Source organism: Schistocerca piceifrons, chromosome 1, assembly GCF_021461385.2.
Source record: "Schistocerca piceifrons isolate TAMUIC-IGC-003096 chromosome 1, iqSchPice1.1, whole genome shotgun sequence".
NCBI lineage: Eukaryota > Metazoa > Arthropoda > Insecta > Orthoptera > Acrididae > Schistocerca > Schistocerca piceifrons.
The window spans coordinates 189,108,429-189,129,356 of record NC_060138.1 but is presented as its reverse complement, the minus strand read 5'-3'; the positions used below and the strand labels follow the sequence as shown (position 1 = coordinate 189,129,356).

The 20,928-nt window shown below is 42.0% G+C and overlaps 1 protein-coding gene across 1 annotated transcript in view; it reads right to left on the bottom strand.

Annotated features, from left to right (window-relative positions):
- Positions 1–20,621, bottom strand: part of LOC124798795 (tubulin polyglutamylase TTLL5-like) — a 68,875-nt gene extending 48,254 nt beyond the window's left edge. Inside the window, exons 1-4 of the mRNA XM_047262358.1 lie at positions 20,583–20,621; positions 20,149–20,406; positions 10,815–11,031; positions 3,185–3,436 (exon numbers count right to left, since the gene is read on the bottom strand). Of these exons, the coding sequence (XP_047118314.1) occupies positions 3,185–3,436; positions 10,815–11,031; positions 20,149–20,406; positions 20,583–20,621 (766 nt within the window). The remainder of the gene's footprint in view (positions 1–3,184; positions 3,437–10,814; positions 11,032–20,148; positions 20,407–20,582) is intronic.
- Positions 20,622–20,928: the final 307 nt, after the last annotated feature.

The window sequence follows — 20,928 nt, the reverse complement described above, 5'->3', positions numbered from 1 at the left end:
GTAACACACCATTTTGGTCTAAGCTCGCAAAACTTTGAGAAGCCAATTTCTGGTCCATTTTGCTTCTGATAAGACACGTACATTTCCTTCAAATTGCAAAGCAACAACCGCTTTTGCTTGTACACCTTTGTTCCTGAAATTCTCACAGGCACACAGTCTTTCTTCCCTGGACAAAGTCTGCTGAATTCGTCATCTTGAAAAAAGTCATGTACTTTCTGGACAACTTCATCTGAAAGCTTCCTTCCTTGCCGATTTGCTGGAAAAGCTAGAACACCTTGCTCATTCTTCAGTTTTCTCGCTTGCTTTACCATTCTTTCTGATACATTAAATGCTGTTGTCGTATCTTTAATTGTCCAGCTTCTTGGAACCAAGGTCAATATTTGAACTTTTGTCCTACGATTTGACACTTTACATTTTTCTTTCAACTCTTCTATAAGATTATCAAGATCTGCACAATTATTGCATGGGCGACTTTTACTTGAACTTGGCTGTTCATCGTAATTGATTCCTACAGCAGCAGCAATTTGATTCCCAATTAAACTTTGTGCATCCCAGATCTTTCTTTTTGCATAGCTTTGCTTATCTCTTTTACTTAGTTGTCTTCTTTTCAATGGTGAAGCACCAATAAATGATAAACTTTTGTTGATGGCTGGTTCAGTTTCATCCGTTGTGAAATCTTGTTCAGATTGGGTTGATAGTGATGATGAATCTTCTAGCTTTTGGTTCAGTGCCGACATGCAGCGAGGGCAAAGCTTCTGACCAGGTTTTATATCAATCACTTCTTTTTTCTTTAACAGGCAAAGTTTGGCAGCTGTTTCATTATCAAGCAGTCTAAGTCCAGCTTTTACATTGTGATTCCTCTTCTTGAATGGATTGCAACATTTCTTTTGCATCGCTTGATATTCATGTAGGAAGAGGGCTTCATGGTGGAAGCAAATGATGGAATTTTCGTCAAGTTTGGCTTCTGAACGCGAAACAAGCAATTTCTGGTCACATTCTGTGAAATCACTAAACGCTTTGAATCCAGTCTTCTTAGCATAGAAGATAACATGGCACTTTGATGCAGCAGCATCTTTTCCAATTGAACAGGGGGCCAACGATTCTTCTTCTTCATTAACTTCTGACATCTCTCACTGGCCAATCACTGAATAAAACACGAATGAAATATCCAATTATATCAGTAATTCTAAGCGACTATTAAGATTCAAATTCCTAGAAATGAAGAAAAATTAGTGCATCGCGCATACAAAATATAACAACTTTGATGTGAGTTAATGAGTACTTAATGGTCGCGTTGCAAAAAAAACAAATGTCAGTCTTGTAGAGCAAGAGTTTCTCTTTTAGGTGATACTATTCACAAGCAGATTCAGGCCAACTATTTTTTAGTAATTGGCTTGAAACTTTGGTAAATTTTACCGTTTGTGCTGACACTGCCTAATTTGAAGAGATACTGCAGGGCGACCATATGGCCTGGATCATTGCAAATCCGGCTGCATTATGTCTAGCACAAGCATGAAGCTTGGCCAAAAGTTCAAGTCCATATCTTCAACTGCAAGGAAATCATTGCAGTCTTAATATTGGTCAAAATTTGTCGCGTTGTGTCACGACAAATTTTGAAGTATACTTTGAGTCGAGTTATTTGACCGGGGTTTGCATGAGTAATGTTATACATAATTTCGTTGGAATCAGCAAAAAAAACTGTACAGGGTCGCATCTTACTAACCATTCTTATGAATTAGTTTCGATTTTATTAGACTCCAAATATGACATTTTTTTTATGTTGCATGCACACGGACTAAGTACACTTCAGACAAGGGGGTCTAGATCAGCAGCTATTGCAGCTAGAGGCCTGAAATCTTGGGAAACTTACTTCAACACTTGACTAAAGCTACAGTTAAAATTTGACGAAAATTGGAGACCATGATGGTGGGAACTTTTTTCAGTTTTAGACCACTTGGTGTGGAATGACCCATATCACAAAAAACACAATCAAGATGTAATAGACAATGTAAAGCAAAAAGGAATGAAATGTAAGTAGTGCCTATTGTGAAAATGAACACAAAATAAAATTGATGTGAAAACCAAACAAGATCACAAAAGTGAAAATACAAAGAAAAACACATAAAAACCAATAATAAGAGTGAGGTGGATGAATATGTTGGGAGGGGTGGGGCACAGCAGCAGATGTCATTTTATTAGGTGAGATCAGTAAGTTGTACGCTTGAATACGGGATGAGGTTCTGGATGAGGTTGGGGGGGGGGGGGAGGGGGGCACGGGGGCAAGGGAGGGGGGGGGGCTGTTCTGTACATAGGTGCAAGGCGCACAAGAAATTAAGTGTGGTACACAGGAAGGAACACAAAAATACTTGAAAGTGATGGGAATTAGTGGGCAATTTGAAGGTCAGGAATAATTATACTGACACTGAACATACAGTTTGCTAGGTACACAGCCATGTGTCATGCAAAGACGAGGCCAATGATACACGATCACTCGGAAGTCAGAGCTTTACAAAATGTGTTGTAAGCAGATGGAGAACATATGTGATTCAGAAGGTGGTAAGGAAACACAGGAAAATTGAGAAAATGGATGGACACCGACTGCTGCAGTGAGAGAGAGAGAGAGAGAGAGAGAGAGAGAGAGAGAGAGAGGAGAAGATTGGTGCTTACATCCGAATGCAGTTCCAGTCACGTCTTAACGCCCAAAGATAGCAGTGGCCATGTGCATGTAAGCTGTGACTATGTGAGTTTCCTACATCTAATGAAGGATTTAGTCAAATAGCTGAAAATATCTAGCACACTCTTTCATTGCACATATCTGCCTCCTGTACATGGTGAGTAGCAATCTATCCATATTGTTCTAAATTTTTATAAAGATGGTTGTAACTGAGTTTACTATAATACCATTCATCTACAAACCAGTAATTTTTCATTTATTAATGTCAGCAGCTTTCAGATTTATGTCATAAGTGATATAAAGATGAAGCCTTTTGAAAAATACAACAATATATATTCAAACTAAAGACAAAATCAGCACAAAACTTTACATTTATCCAACCACGGAAAGTCTGCATTACTTACAAAACACTTTCCATGGAAAACACAAATACTCACAACTGCAGGCTAGAAAATGTTAAATGAAATTAATCTTATCAAATAACTACCAAACTTAGAACTGGTGCCTTACCAGTCTTCTGTGATGACTGATTCTTCTCTTCAAGAACTGTACAATGTCCTTGAGCTAGTGCTCGTTCATAACGTGCCAATCGCTCAGGAAGTTTTGGTACTGAACGTGGTTGTTGTTGAACTTTCTTAATCTCCCCAGGAAATAACTGCTGATGCAATGTCAAGTTATAGTTGTGCTGAATTAATCCAGTTGTTGAGCAAGGGTGCCCCATTGAAGTAGTGCCACTGTGGCAAGTTATACCAGTCACAGGATCTATATGTGGAACAAACAAAAGTTTGCGTCACATTTCATATCATTGATGAGAAAAGCTTGCGTCACATTTCATATCATTGATGAGAAACATCAACCAGATAACACCATTTCCAAATAACAGGAAATATTTGCTCAAGTTTTATTCCAATCATCACCCAAGATTATGCAAGTCACAGATCACACACACACACACACACACACACACACACACACACACACACACACACACACCTGAATTTAGGGATGGGGGAAAACATCTAAATTTCTACACCTCTAAACATAAATTTGGTGTTGGTTTCAGGATACTAAATGTAGCAACAAATCTGACACCCTATGTACCATAGTAAGTGGTAAAGAAAAAGTAGGAGAGGTAACTGTGAAATTAGTATAGGTAAACTGTCCTATTGTTGTGGTGAAATAATGTGTGTCTGCGGTACTGCAGTAGTATAAAAATGTTAACTATGTAGCCATGTCCACAGTTCATTATGTGCACTGAAATGTGTCAAAGAAAAAGTGATTATGTGATTTCATTGCCCAGCTCTGTTAATCAAAATAATAATCATTACAGCCAGAAGGGTGAAAATACCTGCTCAAATAAACCTCAACTAGAAAATTATATGAGGACTACTTAAAAATATAAAGTACACATTTTTAACAAGAACCACGGAACGTCAAACTATAAAAGGAAAAGTTGCCTCGGAAGCTACTGGATATAGAAGTAAAAAAGCAAAGACTGGTACAAGAGACAAGCAACAGAAGTGAAGCAGCTGTGCAGGTCAATTGAACAAGAGAGCTAGGAGAGAATTTCAGAAGTAGAAAATGATGTTCATGTGATACAAGAATTTTTAAATAAATTACTGTAAATACTTCAATGAGACTGAAAAGATAATATGAACATCAAAGTAATATGTTGCAATGATTAGATTCTTATAAGAAGCTTAGGACAGCAGACAGTTAATCATAGTGAAATGTAAAATAAGTTTCAACACCTGACAAAAAGGACAAAGTAAATTGAGACAGAACAGAAGTGACAGAATTCGGGGGCGTGCTAAAAAAGTGAAAACAGAGAGACACCAGAAAGCGACAAACACTGAATTTATCAAGCATACATCTACTCTTATGAAAGCTATATTCCTTCTATTCAACAACAAATGCTGGACAAAGAAAGAAATTCCGAACAGCTGGAAACCAGCCACAGTAACTCCCACATTTAATAAAGAAGACTGGGAATACACCGATAATTTTAGGAGCATTTTTTCTTTGCTCAATACCAGATATAAATTTTTTAGAAGATAGCAAAAGGACTCTCAGTAATGGTAGACAATTTATTTTTCGAGAAGCAGTGGGGACAAGACCACCTCCATCGATGACTGGTGGGGAGGGCAGGAAGGAGAATGAGGGAGGTGGAAGGGGATGGAGGCATTTTGAAAGTCATAGGCTCTATCTCGGCAGGCGGAGGCACAAACCTCACAGAGGCCCACGAATGCAGGTGATTCGAGGATGGCAGAAGGTCCACATGGAGTCAAAACATGTAGATGCGCCACAGCAAATAGAAACCTGTCCTCAAAACAATGTTGTGATTGACACTGCTACGCGACTAACCAGGAGGACACAGCAGCGATGTCTCAACAGGATGCAGGCACAACTGATTTGCACGACTGGTCAGCTGCTCCCCACTGACATCCAAAAACAAACAATTGCCAGTTTGACACCCAGCAGCCACTCCTGCTGCTGGCCAAAGGACTGGGCACAAATGGGAGGAAAATGCAGTGCACTGCAGTGTTCCATGGTATGTGACACAGGGTGCAACAAATCCAGGAGACCCTGCAGCTGGTGCCCCTGCAAATCCTGCAGTGGACTGAATCCACTGACCACTGGCATCTGGTTGTAACCAGAAAACTCTGCAGTACATCACCAAGGGAAGAGTCAGACACAGACTACTTCATTTGGGTCTTGAACGTATGCATGGATTGCTCCACTTATGAGTCAGAAAACAGATGAAAGTGAGTGTAGTCAAATGCTGGATACAACTTCAGGCACGAAAGCCTTCAAACTCCCATGACAAAAACTGCCTACTGTTACCAGACATGAGGGTCCCAGGGGATTCCTCTATGGCAAAAATAGCAGACAATGTATGAAAAGTGGCAACAGCAACATGGAGGACAGCTTAGCTACACACATGAAGTTTGGCAAAGCATCAACTACTAACAACCACATGCTGCCTAAAAATGGACCAGCGAAATCAACGTGCATCCTGTCCCAAGAGTGCTACAGCATTGGTCAAGGAGGAAACAGGGATGATGATACAGACTGGTCCTGTGCACGAGATGTTTGATTATAATCGATCGCCACCCAGTAGCTGTGACAATTCACCATTGTTTTCATGTGACCCATACCCCAGTATGCGACACATGCAGCAAATAAAGAATGCAAGGACCCAACACTGGGGGGAGGGAGGAAGGTGAAGTGTGGGTGATGGGTAACGACTCTACAGCATTGCTACTCTGTAGAAAGCATGAGCTCATCACATAGGAGGAAAAACATATGCCATGTCTGATCCGCACCTTAGGTGACACACTCAAGTCAATTCAATGTGGGACAGTGAAAATTTCTAGAGAAGTAGGTCAGCAACCATGGTGGTTTTTGGTAGTTGTGACTTCACATGCTGTTGACAGAAAATCTGACAAGGTTTACTGCAGGGTGTCATCCAACACGAACATTGAGAGCCTCCTGCCAATCGAACTCCAAATCTGGCTCCGTCAGTCACCATGATAGTGCATCAGCATTGGCTTTGGCATTAGCATGCTTGGTGGTGGAGCAGTACTGAATATCATAGCAACAGTTACTGAGAAAGAGAGCCCACTATGCAATCAGCAAGCAGTCCTATACAGCAGCTTGGAACGAGAGCCAAATAATGGCTTTTGGTCGTTGATTAGGAGGAACCTTGTGCCGCGCCCCCGCCCCCCGCCCCCCCCCCCCCCCCCCCCCTCCTACAGGAAGACTAAACGTTCTAACCCCAAAAGTAATAGCAAGCACCACATTTTCACATGTGAATAACTACACTGTGCAGCAGAAAGTATCTTTTATGCACAAGCAATGGGCTGTTCAGTGCCATCTGGGTTCTGATGGGACAGGATGGCACCAAGGCCATAGTGGGATGTGTACAGCCCAGGATTGAAGGTTTACCTGGTGAAAGGAATCCAGACAGTGGGCCAAACACAAACACTGCTTGAGAGACCAAAAAGCCCATTGACAATCCGTGGACCAGACAAACTTAGGGCCCTCCAAGTGAAGCCAGTTAAGAGGCTGGCGGATGCCCTCAGTCTGAAGGAATGAACTGAGCATAATACGAAATTTTACCCAGGAGTGATTGGAACTCCTTCAGGTTCTCGGGTGTTAGCACGTTGTGATGTGGTGGTCTGTAAAGACAAGACTAAATGTACTAATGTCATAAACAAAAAAGATGCTTTGGGGAGAAAAAAAACAGCAGTTTTCCAGCTTGCAATGAAGGCCAATTGAAGGTTTTGCAAATATTCTTCACGTGTAGGGCCCCTAACCCAGTCATTAAGGTAAGTGATGCAACAGGGGATGTCCTGAATCAACTACTTCAAATACCATTGGTAAATTACTGGCACAGAAAAGATTGCAGAAGTTAAGCAATTAAACCGGAAAAGTCCAAAGGGGATGTCGAGAACCAAGAAAGTCTGAGAAACCATGTGGAATGCCAATTATAGGTAAGCATCATGGAAGTCAAAATGAAAAAGTCCCTTCCACACAGCCTAGCCACCTGTGGTCGTAGCATCTGCAGAGATGAGCAGTCCCCCTCTATTTATCCTGAGGGTCTCGCTGAAGCTTTCACTGACTGTAATTATCCTCCCAACCTTGTACAGAAACAACAAATCTCCCGTGCCTCATTTTTTCCAGTCTCCCATCACCTCCCAAAGTCCCACTGTCTGGCCACAGGCGAGCATTCCCCTCATAACTCAGTACCACCCAGGAATGGAGCAACTGAATTACATTCTCCGCCATGGTTTCAATTATCTGTCATCGTGCCCTGATATGAGAAATGTCCTGTCCACTTTCCTTGCCATCCATCCCACAGTGGTATTCCACCGTCCACCAAACCTACACAATACTCGCCCATCCTTGCACAATCCCTGCTCCCAATCCCTTACCTCATGGCTCACACATCTATAATAGACCTTAATTCAAGATCTGTCCCATACATCCTCCCACCACCACCTACTCCAGTCCTGTCACTAACATCACCTATCTTTCCAAAGGCAAGGCTACCTGTGAAACCAGTCATGTAGTCTATAAGCTGAGCTGTAACCACTGTGCTGCATTCTGTGTACGCATGACAACCAACAAGCTGTCTGTTCACACGAATGGCCACCAGCAAACTGTGGTGAAGAAACAAGTGGACTGTCCTGTTGCTGAACACACTGCCAAACATGATATTCTTCATTTCAATGACTGCTTCACAGCCTGTGCCATATGGATCTTTCCCACCACCGCTAGCTTTTCTTAATTGTGCAGGGGGAACTTTCCCTGCAATACACCCATTTTACCATAACCCTCCTGGCCTCAACCTTCATTAGCCACTGGCCTCACCCATCCAGCCCCGTCCCTGTTCCCATTCCAGCACTACACGGCCCCCATTCCACCATCAACTGAGTCTTTTTATTTATCTCCTCTTCTGCTGCTCCCCTCCCCCCCTCCTCACCTCTCCTCTACCCTTCGCCTAACCTGCAGCACTTCACTATTCACTATCCCCACCATACTATCCCTTCCCCTCCCTGCCCCAGCCTCCTCCTTACCCCTAACCAGTTGCCACTACCATCATGCACTGGTGCTGCTGCTCACAGTGAGGTTTAACCTGTGTGTGTGTGTGTGTGTGTGTGTGTGTGTGTGTGTGTGTGTGTGTGTGTCTCTTCACTTTTGAAGGCCAGACATACCAACAATTAAAGGGAACAGCCATGGGTACCAGGATGGCCCCCTCGTACGCCAACCTATTCATGGGTCGCTTAGAGGAAGCCTTCTTGGTTACCCGAGTCTGCCAACCCAAAGTTTGGTACAGATTTATTGATGACATCTTCATGATCTGGACTCACAGTGAAGAAGAACTCCAGAATTTCCTCTCCAACCTCAACTCCTTTGGTTCCATCAGATTCACCTGGTCCTACTCCAAATCCCATGCCACTTTCCTTGACGTTGACGTCCACCTGTCCAATGGCCAACTTCACACGTCCGTCCACATCAAACCCACCAACAAGCAACAGTACCTCCATTATGACAGCTGCCACCCATTCCACATCAAACGGTCCCTTCCCTACAGCCTAGGTCTTCGTGGCAAACGAATCTGCTCCAGTCCGGAATCCCTGAATCATTACACCAACAACCTGAAAACAGCTTTCGCATCCCACAACTACCCTCCCGACCTGGTACAGAAGCAAATAACCAGAGCCACTTCCTCGTCCCCTCAAACCCAGAATCCCCCACAGAAGAACCACAAAAGTGCCCCACTTGTGACAGGATACTTTCCGGGACTGGACCAGACTCCGAATGTGGCTCTCCAGCAGGGATACGACTTCCTCAAATTCTGTCCTGAAATGAGATCCATCCTTCATGAAATCCTCCCCACTCCACCAAGAGTGTCTTTCCGCCGTCCACCTAACCTTCGTAACCTGTTAGTTCATCCCTATGAAATCCCCAAACCACCTTCCCTACCCTCTGGCTCCTATCCTTGTAACCGCCCCCGATGCAAAACCTGTCCCATGCACCCTCCCACCACCACCTACTCCAGTCCTGTAACCCGGAAGGTGTACACGATCAAAGGCAGAGCCACGTGTGAAAGCACCCACGTGATTTATCAACTGACCTGCCTACACTGTGATGCATTCTATGTGGGAATGACCAGCAACAAACTGTCCATTCGCATGAATGGACACGGGCAGACAGTGTTTGTTGGTAATGAGGATCACCCTGTGGCCAAACATGCCTTGGTGCACAGCCAGTACATCTTGGCACAGTGTTACACTGTCCGGGTTATCTGGATACTTCCCACCAACACCAACATATCCGAACTCCGGAGATGGGAACTTGCCCTTCAGTATATCCTCTCTTCTCGTCATCCGCCAGGCCTCAATCTCCGCTAATTTCAAGTTGCCGCCACCCATACCTCACCTGTCTTTCAACAACTTCTTTGCCTCTACACTTCTGCCTCGACTGACATCTCTGCCCAAACTCTTTGTCTTTAAATATGTCTGCTTGTGTCTGTATGTGTGGATGGATAAAACAAAGATGATGTGACTTACCAAATGAAAGTGCTGGCAGGTCGATAGACACACAAACAAACACACAAAATTCTAGCTTTCGCAACAAACGGTTGCTTTGTCAGGAAAGAGGGAAGGAGAGGGAAAGACGAAAGGATTTGGGTTTTAAGGGAGAGGGTAAGGAGTCATTCCAATCCCGGGAGCGGAAAGACTTACCTTAGGGGGAAAAAAGGACGGGCACACACACACACACACACACACACACACACACACACACACACACACACACACACATATCCATCCACACATATACAGACACAAGCAGAGATATGTCTGCTTGTGTCTGCATATGTGTGGATGGATATGTGTGGATGGATATGTGTGGATGGATATGTGTGGATGGATATGTGTGGATGGATATGTGTGTGTGTGTGTGCGCGCGCGAGTGTATACCCGTCCTTTTTTCCCCCTAAGGTAAGTCTTTCCGCTCCCGGGATTGGAATGACTCTTTACCCTCTCCCTTAAAACCCACATCCTTTTGTCTTTCCCTCTCCTTCCCTCTTTTCTGATGAAGCAACCGTGGGTTGCGAAAGCTTGAATTTTGTGTGTGTGTTTGTGTGTCTATCAACATACCAATGCATTCGTTTGGTAAGTTACATCATCTTTGTTTTTAGACATTATATATATATATATATATATATATATATATATATATATATATATATATATATATATATATATATATATATAGCAACATACATTTGATAAATTTAAGGAACAACTGCTCTCCTGTATGCAATGTTAGTATAAATTTTTATATCTTTTTACTAACAGGCTTCACACTGACAATGTTTCTACACCCCTTTCTTCGCTACAGATGTTATGAACTGTTATGTTCCCATCTACCAACTTAATATTTAATGCTATTCAAACACAGTTTTTTTTATAAATACTCTTATTTTGTGGTTTCACATTAAGGTCAAGTGTCTCCTCCAATATATTAATACAAATATTTAGTCATTATTAGACAAATTTTTATGTAGATTACTTATAAAGTCCAAAACATTTCTTTTATTTCAATCAATTTCTGCTGTTATACTTACCAAGAAATGCACTGTAACGATTCCAGCTCTCAACTGAAGGAAAGATTCGCACAAATCCACCACGGCGCTCGTATTCCAAGCGTGCACAACGAACAATTCTAGATTCTTCTGGGCTGAGTGAAAGTGAGCTGTAAGTTAAACGTGCTGACGAACTGTTTGCTCTCCTTGACCCTGTTGCTGTTACTGTAAGTGTATCTGCTGAATGCACCCGCCTACACTGTCAGAACATACCAACAGTCATTAAAAATGTTAAGCATTTTACACTATAATTTTAAGATAAACATACACAAGAAATGAGTGACAGAGGGACTACCTACATCCATCTCTCTCTCTCTCTCTCTCTCTCTCTCTCTCTCTCTCTCTCTCTCTCTGCTGCTGCTGCTGCTCTCTTGTCCAAATATAAAACACAGTCTAGTAAAATGTGGCACACAGTAATCTGTACATCATGTATTGGAGAGTACTCTCGTCAGAGCAAGAATCCACGTGTCAAAGACCTGTGGCCTATGTGAAGAAGAATGAAGAGGGCTTCATGCCATTTCTGTAGCTGAAAGGGGGAATGCCATGGCCGCATAGTGGGCTTTACGAGATGCAGCTTATTATCTGTCACTTCCAGCCACTTGTCTTCCCATTGATGCATGACTGTGTACCTCAACAGTGAGATGGTAGCATGCAGGGGGATGGTACACTGAAAATCTGAGAATCTTGACATGCCTCCTTGGCTGCTAGATCCACCTTTTCATTCCCCCTAATATCCAAGTGCCCTGGTACCCTGCAGAAAGACACCTCCTCCTTCAGCCATTGCAGTTGGAGATATTCTGAACTGCTTTATCTTCTGGATACAAGCGATGGAGAGAGTGAAGGGCACTCAGAGAATTGGAATAGACAAGGAATTTAGCACTCTAAGCACATCTCATCTGCTCCAGTGACCACAACATTGCATACAATTCCATGTTCAAGACCGTAAAGCCTTGAGACAATTGGACTTTGTGGACACGACCAGGTAAAACACCCCTTTTTTCAACCCATCTGTAAAGATAGCTGTGGAGTTGTGAGGCTCAGATAAAATTTTACAACATGAAGTATTAAAACCATTTGCAGGAGTGAATCTCTCCTGTATTGCACCAAATCTAAAATTACATTGGGTCTCTGCAGCAAACAGAATGAAAGACCGTTAAAACCCTGAATTTGAGCTTTTACTTGCTCCACACCAAGTTATTCCACCATATGCCATACTCTAATCCCAAATGGTCTTGTTGCTCATCGACAATTATAGAAAAGGTGTTCCAGAGGTGGATGAGCAACAGCGCAGCATGAAGGTGAATTTGGAGCTGTGAGGAACTTACATGCCTGGTGCACCATGAGGAGTTGCCGTCAGATTGTAAGTGGCATTCCCCAGCCACAGCACAGAGACTGGGTATGGGACTGGTCCCACAAGCACATGTGGCCAGTCAATACCCTCATGGTGGACAGCCTCAGTGTTCTTCAAATAAGAAGGCCTCATCGATCCATACACTGTGCACCCATAGTATAGCCACAAACACATGAAAGCCCTATAAAATTGGAGCAGATGGGCATTGTCCACTCCCCAGGTCCTGTAGCTAATGCACTTTATGATGTTCAGTGCCTTTAGGATTCTGGTTTGCAGGTCTCAGGTGTGGCAACCATGGCATCAAAAATGAGGCCCAGAAACCTTACTGTGTCTTTAAAATGCAGAATGGCATCCCTCACATTAATTTCAGGTAAATTAACTGTTGCAACACTGGAGGAGGAAGAGAGAACAACAAAATCATCCACAGATAAGGAGCACTGCCTGGGACTACTTACAATATACATGATATTGTTCATTGTTATGGCAAAGAGGGTAACACTTAAAACATTACCCTGAGGAACACCAATCTCCTCCTCAAAACAATCAGACAGCATTTCACCGACTTGGGACCTAAAAAACTGCCGAGACAGGAAAGAGTATATATGAAGATGTGGAGGTGTCCATGAAAGCCCCACTGATGTACTTGTGTGAGAATACTGCATCTCCAAGTAGCACTGAATGCCTTACTGATATCAGAGAACATACTGATATCAGAGAACATGCAGATACAGTGATATTTACGTAGGAACTCCTGCTGAACAGCCATCTCTAGGACGGTCAGATTGTTTACTGTGGACCAGAATCTCCAGAATCCACAATGAGAGCAGCTAAGGAGGTGCATGCTCTCTCACAACTAGACCAGATGACCATTTGCTCCAAGGTCTTTCTACACAATTTGTTACGGCAGTACTCCGATAACAACTGGGACATGTGCAGCCCTTTCCTGGTCTAAGGAGAGAGATCAGAATTCCCTCTTTCCATGAGTTGGGGAAGTGATCCGTCTGCCATATCAAATTAAACCATTATAGGATGATTTATTTTGAAACTGCTGAAAAATATTGAAGCATGCAATACCAGATTTGGTCATGACTAGTTGCAGCATCACAAGTCTCAGACAGTGCCAATTTGAACTCCCACTTGGGGAAAGGGCAGTTGTAAGACTCAGAATTGTGGTATCTGAAATCCAACCTGCCCCTCTCTGCAATCAAACAATAGTGGCAAAATGTCGGTTCCTGGCTAGCATTGGCAGTTGTTTTTGAAAAATGCTCTGCCAGCTTCTGTGGTATGTCTCAGCCTTGTCTGGAGACATCCCTGTTTCACCACTGCTGCTATTGATAAATGACTGTGTTTACCAGAAATCCTCCTGATGGCTTTCCATACTTTTGCAGAGCAAGTGGAACAGTTGTGCGAGCCCAGGAACACTTTCCATGACCTTTTCTTGCACTCCTTGCTTATGCAAATGACCTTGGCTCTTGCGACTCAAAATGCTGTGAGGTTCTCTGCAGTTGGCTGGTACTTAAACCAGCCAAGAGAAGCACGTCTGACCTGGACTGCTGAGTAACAATCATCAGTCCACCAAGGTATAGGTTGCCTCCTAAGATCAGTCAACAGTATGATGGACCACTTGTATAATTTGGTCTACCCACTCCTGGACACCGTGTAGTGTTCAAAAACAGACAGATGACTGAACAGTATCCAGTTAGCCCCACTGAACATTCATTTTGGTGGCTTATTTTCAGGGAAAGCTCCATCCAGTGGGTGACTGCAAGAGGGAAGTGGCCACTGGGATGAAGGTTGCCAGTGACTTCCCAGTGGACAGAGACTGCAAAGGCTGCAGAGCAGAAAGAGAGGTCGATGGCTGAGAATGACCCAGTACCAGCACAGAAATGAGTGGGATGACCTGTATCGAGCATACACAGCTTGTGAGACGTCGCAAGGCTCTCCAAAACCCAACCACGGGGGTAAGTGAAGGCTGAGCCCCGCAAGACATGATGAGCATTGATGTCTCACAGGAGGAGGAGCGGTCAGGGGGAGGTGTTCCAAAAGATCTGTGAAAGCCTCAGAGTCTATTGCATTTTATGGAGGTAGATACAGAGAGAAAAAAGTGATCTTCTAACAGACATGAATTTCAGCGGCAACAGCTTGCAGGTCAGTAGGCATGGGGAGGGCAGAAAAGTGGAGCGAGTTATTGATGAACGCAGCGACACACACCTTGGCCCTTTCCACAGTTCAGGGGAGGGGGGTGGGGGTATTCCTGTGCTAAGAATGTCAGTTCTTCCACGTGTGTCCTGAGACCAGTAATGTTCCACCGTACAATGGGAGCCATCCATCACAGAGGTAGAACTTTCAGCCTGACTTTCTGCCAGGGAGGGGAGCTTGTAAAGGGTACAGGCTCAGTCTTGGGGTGAGATGATTGCTCCAGTCCATCACCTATGTCCATCATCTCTGAAGAAGATCCAAGAGAAACAGCAGAGCGGATGTCTACACTGTCAAACTATGCACTTCCCATCTCCTTAAGTGGGTGATTCTTCACCTTTGACACTTTTTTTTGTCTGAGGAGACTTTGGAGCCACAATTTCATAAATGGTAGCAGCAGCACTGGATGGTGGACAAGACTGGATCTTTGGAGAGGCAAGAAGTTCCACAATGTCATCAACCACAGACTTTTCCGAAATTCTGGGGGAAGAGGCAGGCTTCAAAGGAACTGCAGCAACACAAGCGCATTGACAAAAGCAGGCATTAGTGCTGACACTAGCAACCACAGTTTGTGTAGCGGCATTGGTTTTTTGGACTGGATGTTTGGGAATGGAAGCAAAGGAGGCAGCAAACGTGGATGGCTGCACGGTCTTGTATATTTTTTGGCTCCATCACGTGGGATGTGCTTTGTTGTCTTTATCTCCTGGGTCTTCAGTTCTTCAAGTGAGACACTGCAGCCTCTATTCCAGACAGTGTGAGCACCAGAGCAGCTACCATTTTGGAGGAAAGGAAAACCAACTCTGTTGCAGATGGCTTACCCCATTTGAATACAAGTGGCTTCACTCTTATAACAAAATCATCCCTTCCATAATGTTTTGAACATCCACAATGACTTCCCAGCACAACTGACCTTTAAGTTGTTCTTGGGGAATGTCAACTAGATTCCTGCAAGTCACAACACCTTTGGTGTAGCTCAACGTCGTGTGCAGTTTGGTTTAAACTGCACACTCCCTGAGGCATTGAGCTTTCTGGTGATTCTTCACTTGTTGGGAACTAAACATTTTGACCAACAGGGTCCCTTTTCATTAAGCATTTGACAGATCTGAAGGTTCCCACAATGTCCTCTAAGACTTTTTGTATATAGAATGGTGAAACTTTATCAAAGCTACCCTCCTTCCGTTTAACTATAGTAATTTTGACAACCAGCATACATTCTGTTATTAACTGGCTGCCCAAGCCCTCTTGTTTGATTGAGTGTTGGCATCTTCCAGCAGTTCACCTTCTCTGCTGGGAGGAGGAAGAGAAAAGTTTGAAGATTCCATCCTGGTCCCATGAGCAGCTAGGAAAACGTAAGTTCACATAGACAGAGCCCCAGGTAACTAGGTAAGACTTATACAACTGCGGTGCAGCAGAAATCTCACAGGTTGTCTGTGAATGACTTTTCCACGTCAACAGCCACGCACCTCATCAGTGTGCAACACTATTTGAGATTAAAGTTTTTTGTTTAAGAGGGTTTTTACCAGCTTTGTGATCCGGGTGTTCAAGCCAAGATCCCCATTCCCTGTGATACACAACATTCCACTGCCATGGTGCACTGTGGTTGCTGAAGTATGCCCGGAGCTTACGACGACATGGGACTGGTGGTACTTATCAGTCCCCAGCCCAGGAACCGTGGCATCACCAAGCCCATACCCGGCAAATGGATGCTGAGCCCCTGAGGGGTTTTTGAGATTTTTTTGGTTGCTTATAAAACTATATTTTCACAAGTTACCAGTATGAGTGTTTTGGATATGTAACTTGTTTTGCAGCACACCAACATTTGTGGTTCACAGTTAATGAGAAAGAATATACCAGTCCTGCATTTCATTGTATATCAACACAAATAAACGTGTGTTTGGGAATTTTCAGTAGCTTCCATTGTCCTTTGCCTAATCTATGAGTTATCTGTAGTATGGAGTTGATTATGAAATTTGTGAGTATCTTACATTACAGGGAGGATTTTGACAGGTCTACAATTTCTCAACTCATTGTCTCTTATTGCAAAGTAAAAATAAATAAATAAAATAAATAAATAATTTAAAAAAATTGTGTTACAGTTTTAGAGCATTTAAATACAGCCTGCAACTAATTTTGTGAACCTTTCCAGCTTTAACCATTTCTATTGAACGCTATTATCTCCAGATATCTTTTTTTTACTGCGTGCCTCATTTGCTATTGCTTCTGAAAAATTATTTTCATTGTTAATTAATTGTCTGTATTTCTATTTCATTTCAAACATTTAAAGCAAATTAAATAAAAAATTTAAAGAAATATGAATTCTTGTACAATTTTCTTAGTTATGTGCCATTTTAACTATTTGGATGTTATGTGTACACATATGTACGAAGGTCATATCTTTATTCTTCATGTCATCATATTCCTTTCTCAACATAGTCACTCTGGTGACAAACACCCCAAAGAGAGAGATCAGTTTGTTGGTATCACCACTGTAGAATAATTGACTTTTGTTGATGGAGCCACAACCTCACATCTGCTTGCACTGCTTCATCGCTATCAAGTGCTCAAAGGTGCTCTGTAAGATTTGGAAACAGATGAAAATCTGATGGAGGCCAAGTCAGGACCATGTGGAGAATGATTGACAACAATGAAATCAAGGTGTTGAACTGTTACAGACATTGCAGCACTTTGCGTGGTCTCGCATGATCACAGTGAAGGAAAGGGTTTTCCATGTAGATGAACACATTGAATTCATGGAACTCCTATACAGCACAAAATTTCTCACACACCAACAGAGTTACATTACACACTGCCATATTATGTGCTACAAGTCTGAGCCATCTAGTGAAAGAGGGCTAAAGCTGCATTGGTGAAGCAGGAAAAGTTGACTAAATAATATGCATCACATGTAGTACCCTAACAAATATTCAGAACAGAATAAAAAATTCTGGGGCATTACTTTTCATCTCATATATAAATACATAACTATGCTTTGTTTTCTTCTTCCACTGCTGTTTTTAATAATTTCTTTAATCAAATTCCCACAATATTTTTTGCACCTGGGAGTGAGGACTCTTCGGTCAGCTTATGATGAGTTTTTGTCTCGATATTTCACAAGAACACATTGAACCACTTGACATTTTAGGCACAGTTTTCTCAAAATCATTTACAGTGCACTGTGTCTTTCTTAGTCATGACTGTACTCATTTACTGTAACATCACTGTATGTTTCCGTTAAGATCCATGGGAGGCCAAGTGCAATAATATTGTGGTCTCTCACTACCCTCTCACATTCTCTGAAAAATATTTGTGAGTAGTTTGTCTAATTCAGTACATCCAGTGATGATCTTATTAACATTTCTTCAAGCTCTGATCTCTCTAACAAATGCTGTAACCCATTTTAATTTTTTTTTCCTTTTCCTTGGTTTCTCTTTAGTCACATTTTTTTTGCTTTTTTTCCCTTTTCACCTGTATCTATAAAGTCTGTGTATTTGAAGATAAATATTTGTTGCTTAATTTAATGTGGTATACTTCTGTTCTTAAATAAATTCTCTATCTACATTTATTATTTCCTGCCTAATTGGTTTGTTTCTTCGTAAGATTCACTCTGCATCTTCAGACTATAACAACTTTAATTCCAGAAGATTTAGTACATCACATCCTACAGATAACCTAGAGTAAATTATACATAACTTGAAACAGTATAGTTTCACATTCTTGAGAAAGAAGTATTATAGATTTCTGAAGTTTCCAGAGTTAGATTGGAAGTACACATGCTGGAAAATATCAGATAATGATGCTTAGTGCCCCACGATTGGAGTTGAGCTGAGGTGGTGTTGTGTACATAGTTCCGCGTAGTCAGCATGTACACAACTTTCCCACTAGAGCGCGCCCTGCTAAGCACTACAGCGCAGGCGCAGCGCTCGTCCGTCTCCGCACTACGAGATGGCGCTGCCATAAAGACAGACCAAATTCTGCTTCCGCCGACCCGCGTATTAGTATGTAACGCAGCCAATGAGATTGCTGCTAACGTAGAACCTTTTCTCCTTGCAGATCACACTCGCGCAGTGATACATGAACGCGCGAGGTATTATAACGAGTGTACAGACCTCCAATTAGTCGGTCTGCATTTGTCTGTACCAGTCTCTAGTCAAGTTTCAGTCTGCGCCAAATAAGATTACCATATTCCTGTACATAGCCATGAAGATAAATGTATACACACTTTTGTCAAGTATCAGAGATATATGTGAGAATAAGATTAACGTACCAATACCAAAGGAACTTCAGATTGTCAATTGTAAATAGCATCCAGAACCAAGTTAAGTAATTTTTATGCTTGCTATTATTTTAATAAATGTGTGTGAAAATTAATCAAGTTCTGTTTAAAGTTGGTTACTGTCAATCTGCTACTCTAAGCGTGCAAGTGGCATTTCTATCATCTGACCTAACGGCAGAAGATAAACATGCCACGATAAGACCACGAGACATATTGCTGACACTCGTCTACTTGGGTAGAGCGACAAGTCAAATAATCTGATGGTGTGTGTACTGAAGGTCTTACAGTACGCACACCACAGGTGGTAATCAGGATGAGCAACACTAAAGACATTACCTTTCCTGTCTACCTGCTTTTAAACATGAACATCTCTTATTTGCTGCTTCTTAGTGCCCACTGCATACCAATGATGGAAGAAAACATTTTTCTTTCCTTTATTGAATCTCTGAAGTCTCACTCATGAGACAGTTCCGAAGAATGGTGGAAAAGAGGCTACTATGATACAACAAAGTGTGTTGGGAACCCACATAACTTCTAACATTATCACCCCGCCTGACAGACCTGTCTTCCAGAACATGAATTCTTGTATTCCTTCCTCTGGTCTGTTCTGGACATACTTTATTGCTTTGCCAAAAGAAACACATCCCGCTATTCCTGAGTGTCAGTAGTTAATGTGATTCTTACGATAGTAGTGACAGCTATCAGAAGTTTGAAGTAATTTGTCACACACATTACTACTTGCGTAGTATGTGTCCTAATGAGTACACAGGACTTGTTATGATACAAAATTTAACAAATGATTGTGAACAAAGTGCATAACCTAGGGAGTAAGGACATTAAGAAGTTTTCGATAATCAGTTCACCCTTCATGATATCGAGATCCACAAAGTATCTGAATCATATATTCCTGTCTGCAACCGGGTTGCTGTGGCTCCTTGTGCTGGTCCACTCACCCATAAGCTTTCTACAATGTTATATCAGAATTTTGCTACTGAAGTTAATCTCTGCATAGCTTACTGTCTAAAAAACACACACACACACACACACACACACACACACACACACACACACACACACACACACACACACACACATATATATATATATATATATATATATATATGCTGTAAGAGACCCTCTCCCAGCATAACAGAAGACAAATTGTCATTTTTAACATTCTTTACTTGATCATATCAATCTCGGTGACAATACAGGTTTTCATGCATAGAAGGACAAGTGTCTGCAAGCAGAGGAAAGCTTCAGTTCAACACAAGCAGTGAAACATGCAACACTTACACTATTGCACGGAAGATATCCCAACTTGTAAACAACTTTAAAAAGAAAGTAACATGCTTTCACAATAACCACACCATACACCTAATGAAATAAAAATAATATTGTCCCTTGGCAGTGCTGTATGTAGAATTCACAAATTATCACACAAATTAACTCACATATTCATTTAAAGACAAATTTAAGAGCATGGGAACACTCACATTAAGCTTCTTGGTACTATCAGCAGGGTTACTGTGATGATGAGGTTCATTTATACGCCGCAGCATTGGATCAATTGCTGGTAGTCCCACTAGAGTTAGAAGATCCACCAACATTGCAGACTTCACTCTGACATCTAATGGAGAGTCGCAGCCCAGTGATGGGGATAGGTTAACTTCTAACAGCCATGGTTTTAGTTCTGAGTCCACCAGGATGTCAAAACCATACAGTTCTGCAAAAAGTTCATTAAGTGTCCAAAACTGAGGGGAGATTGAGTCTCAGGTGCTATGCATGAAATCCATGGCTTACTGGTACAATGAGTGATATAGAGTATAGAGTTCAGAAACAAACTGCTACTATATCTTAGATTTCACTGACCCCACTGTACAATGTAAAATGCAGCAGCTGTCTTAAAATAAAGAACCAGCAGATTTACTTTATGTGACAGTACATTAATTGGGATAGCAATTAACATTCCGAGTTCTACTTTGAAATATTTTGATTTGTGGACTATACATGAAGTCTGTAGTTTCTTCTCACTTTACTATGGAAATAAAATCTATATTCCATTAATTGTTTTATAATTTGAACATGCTGCATGATTGTAATGTCCTTTTCTCAATTCCTATGATACATACAAAAAATAAAACTTCTATGACCCACACAACTTTGACAATCTCCAGAAATTATCTTTAAGCATGCAATGCAACTCTTAGCACCTATCCTCAAATGTCTCTACTTAGGTCATGCAGACTAAATTTCAACATGTTAACGTTCATCAT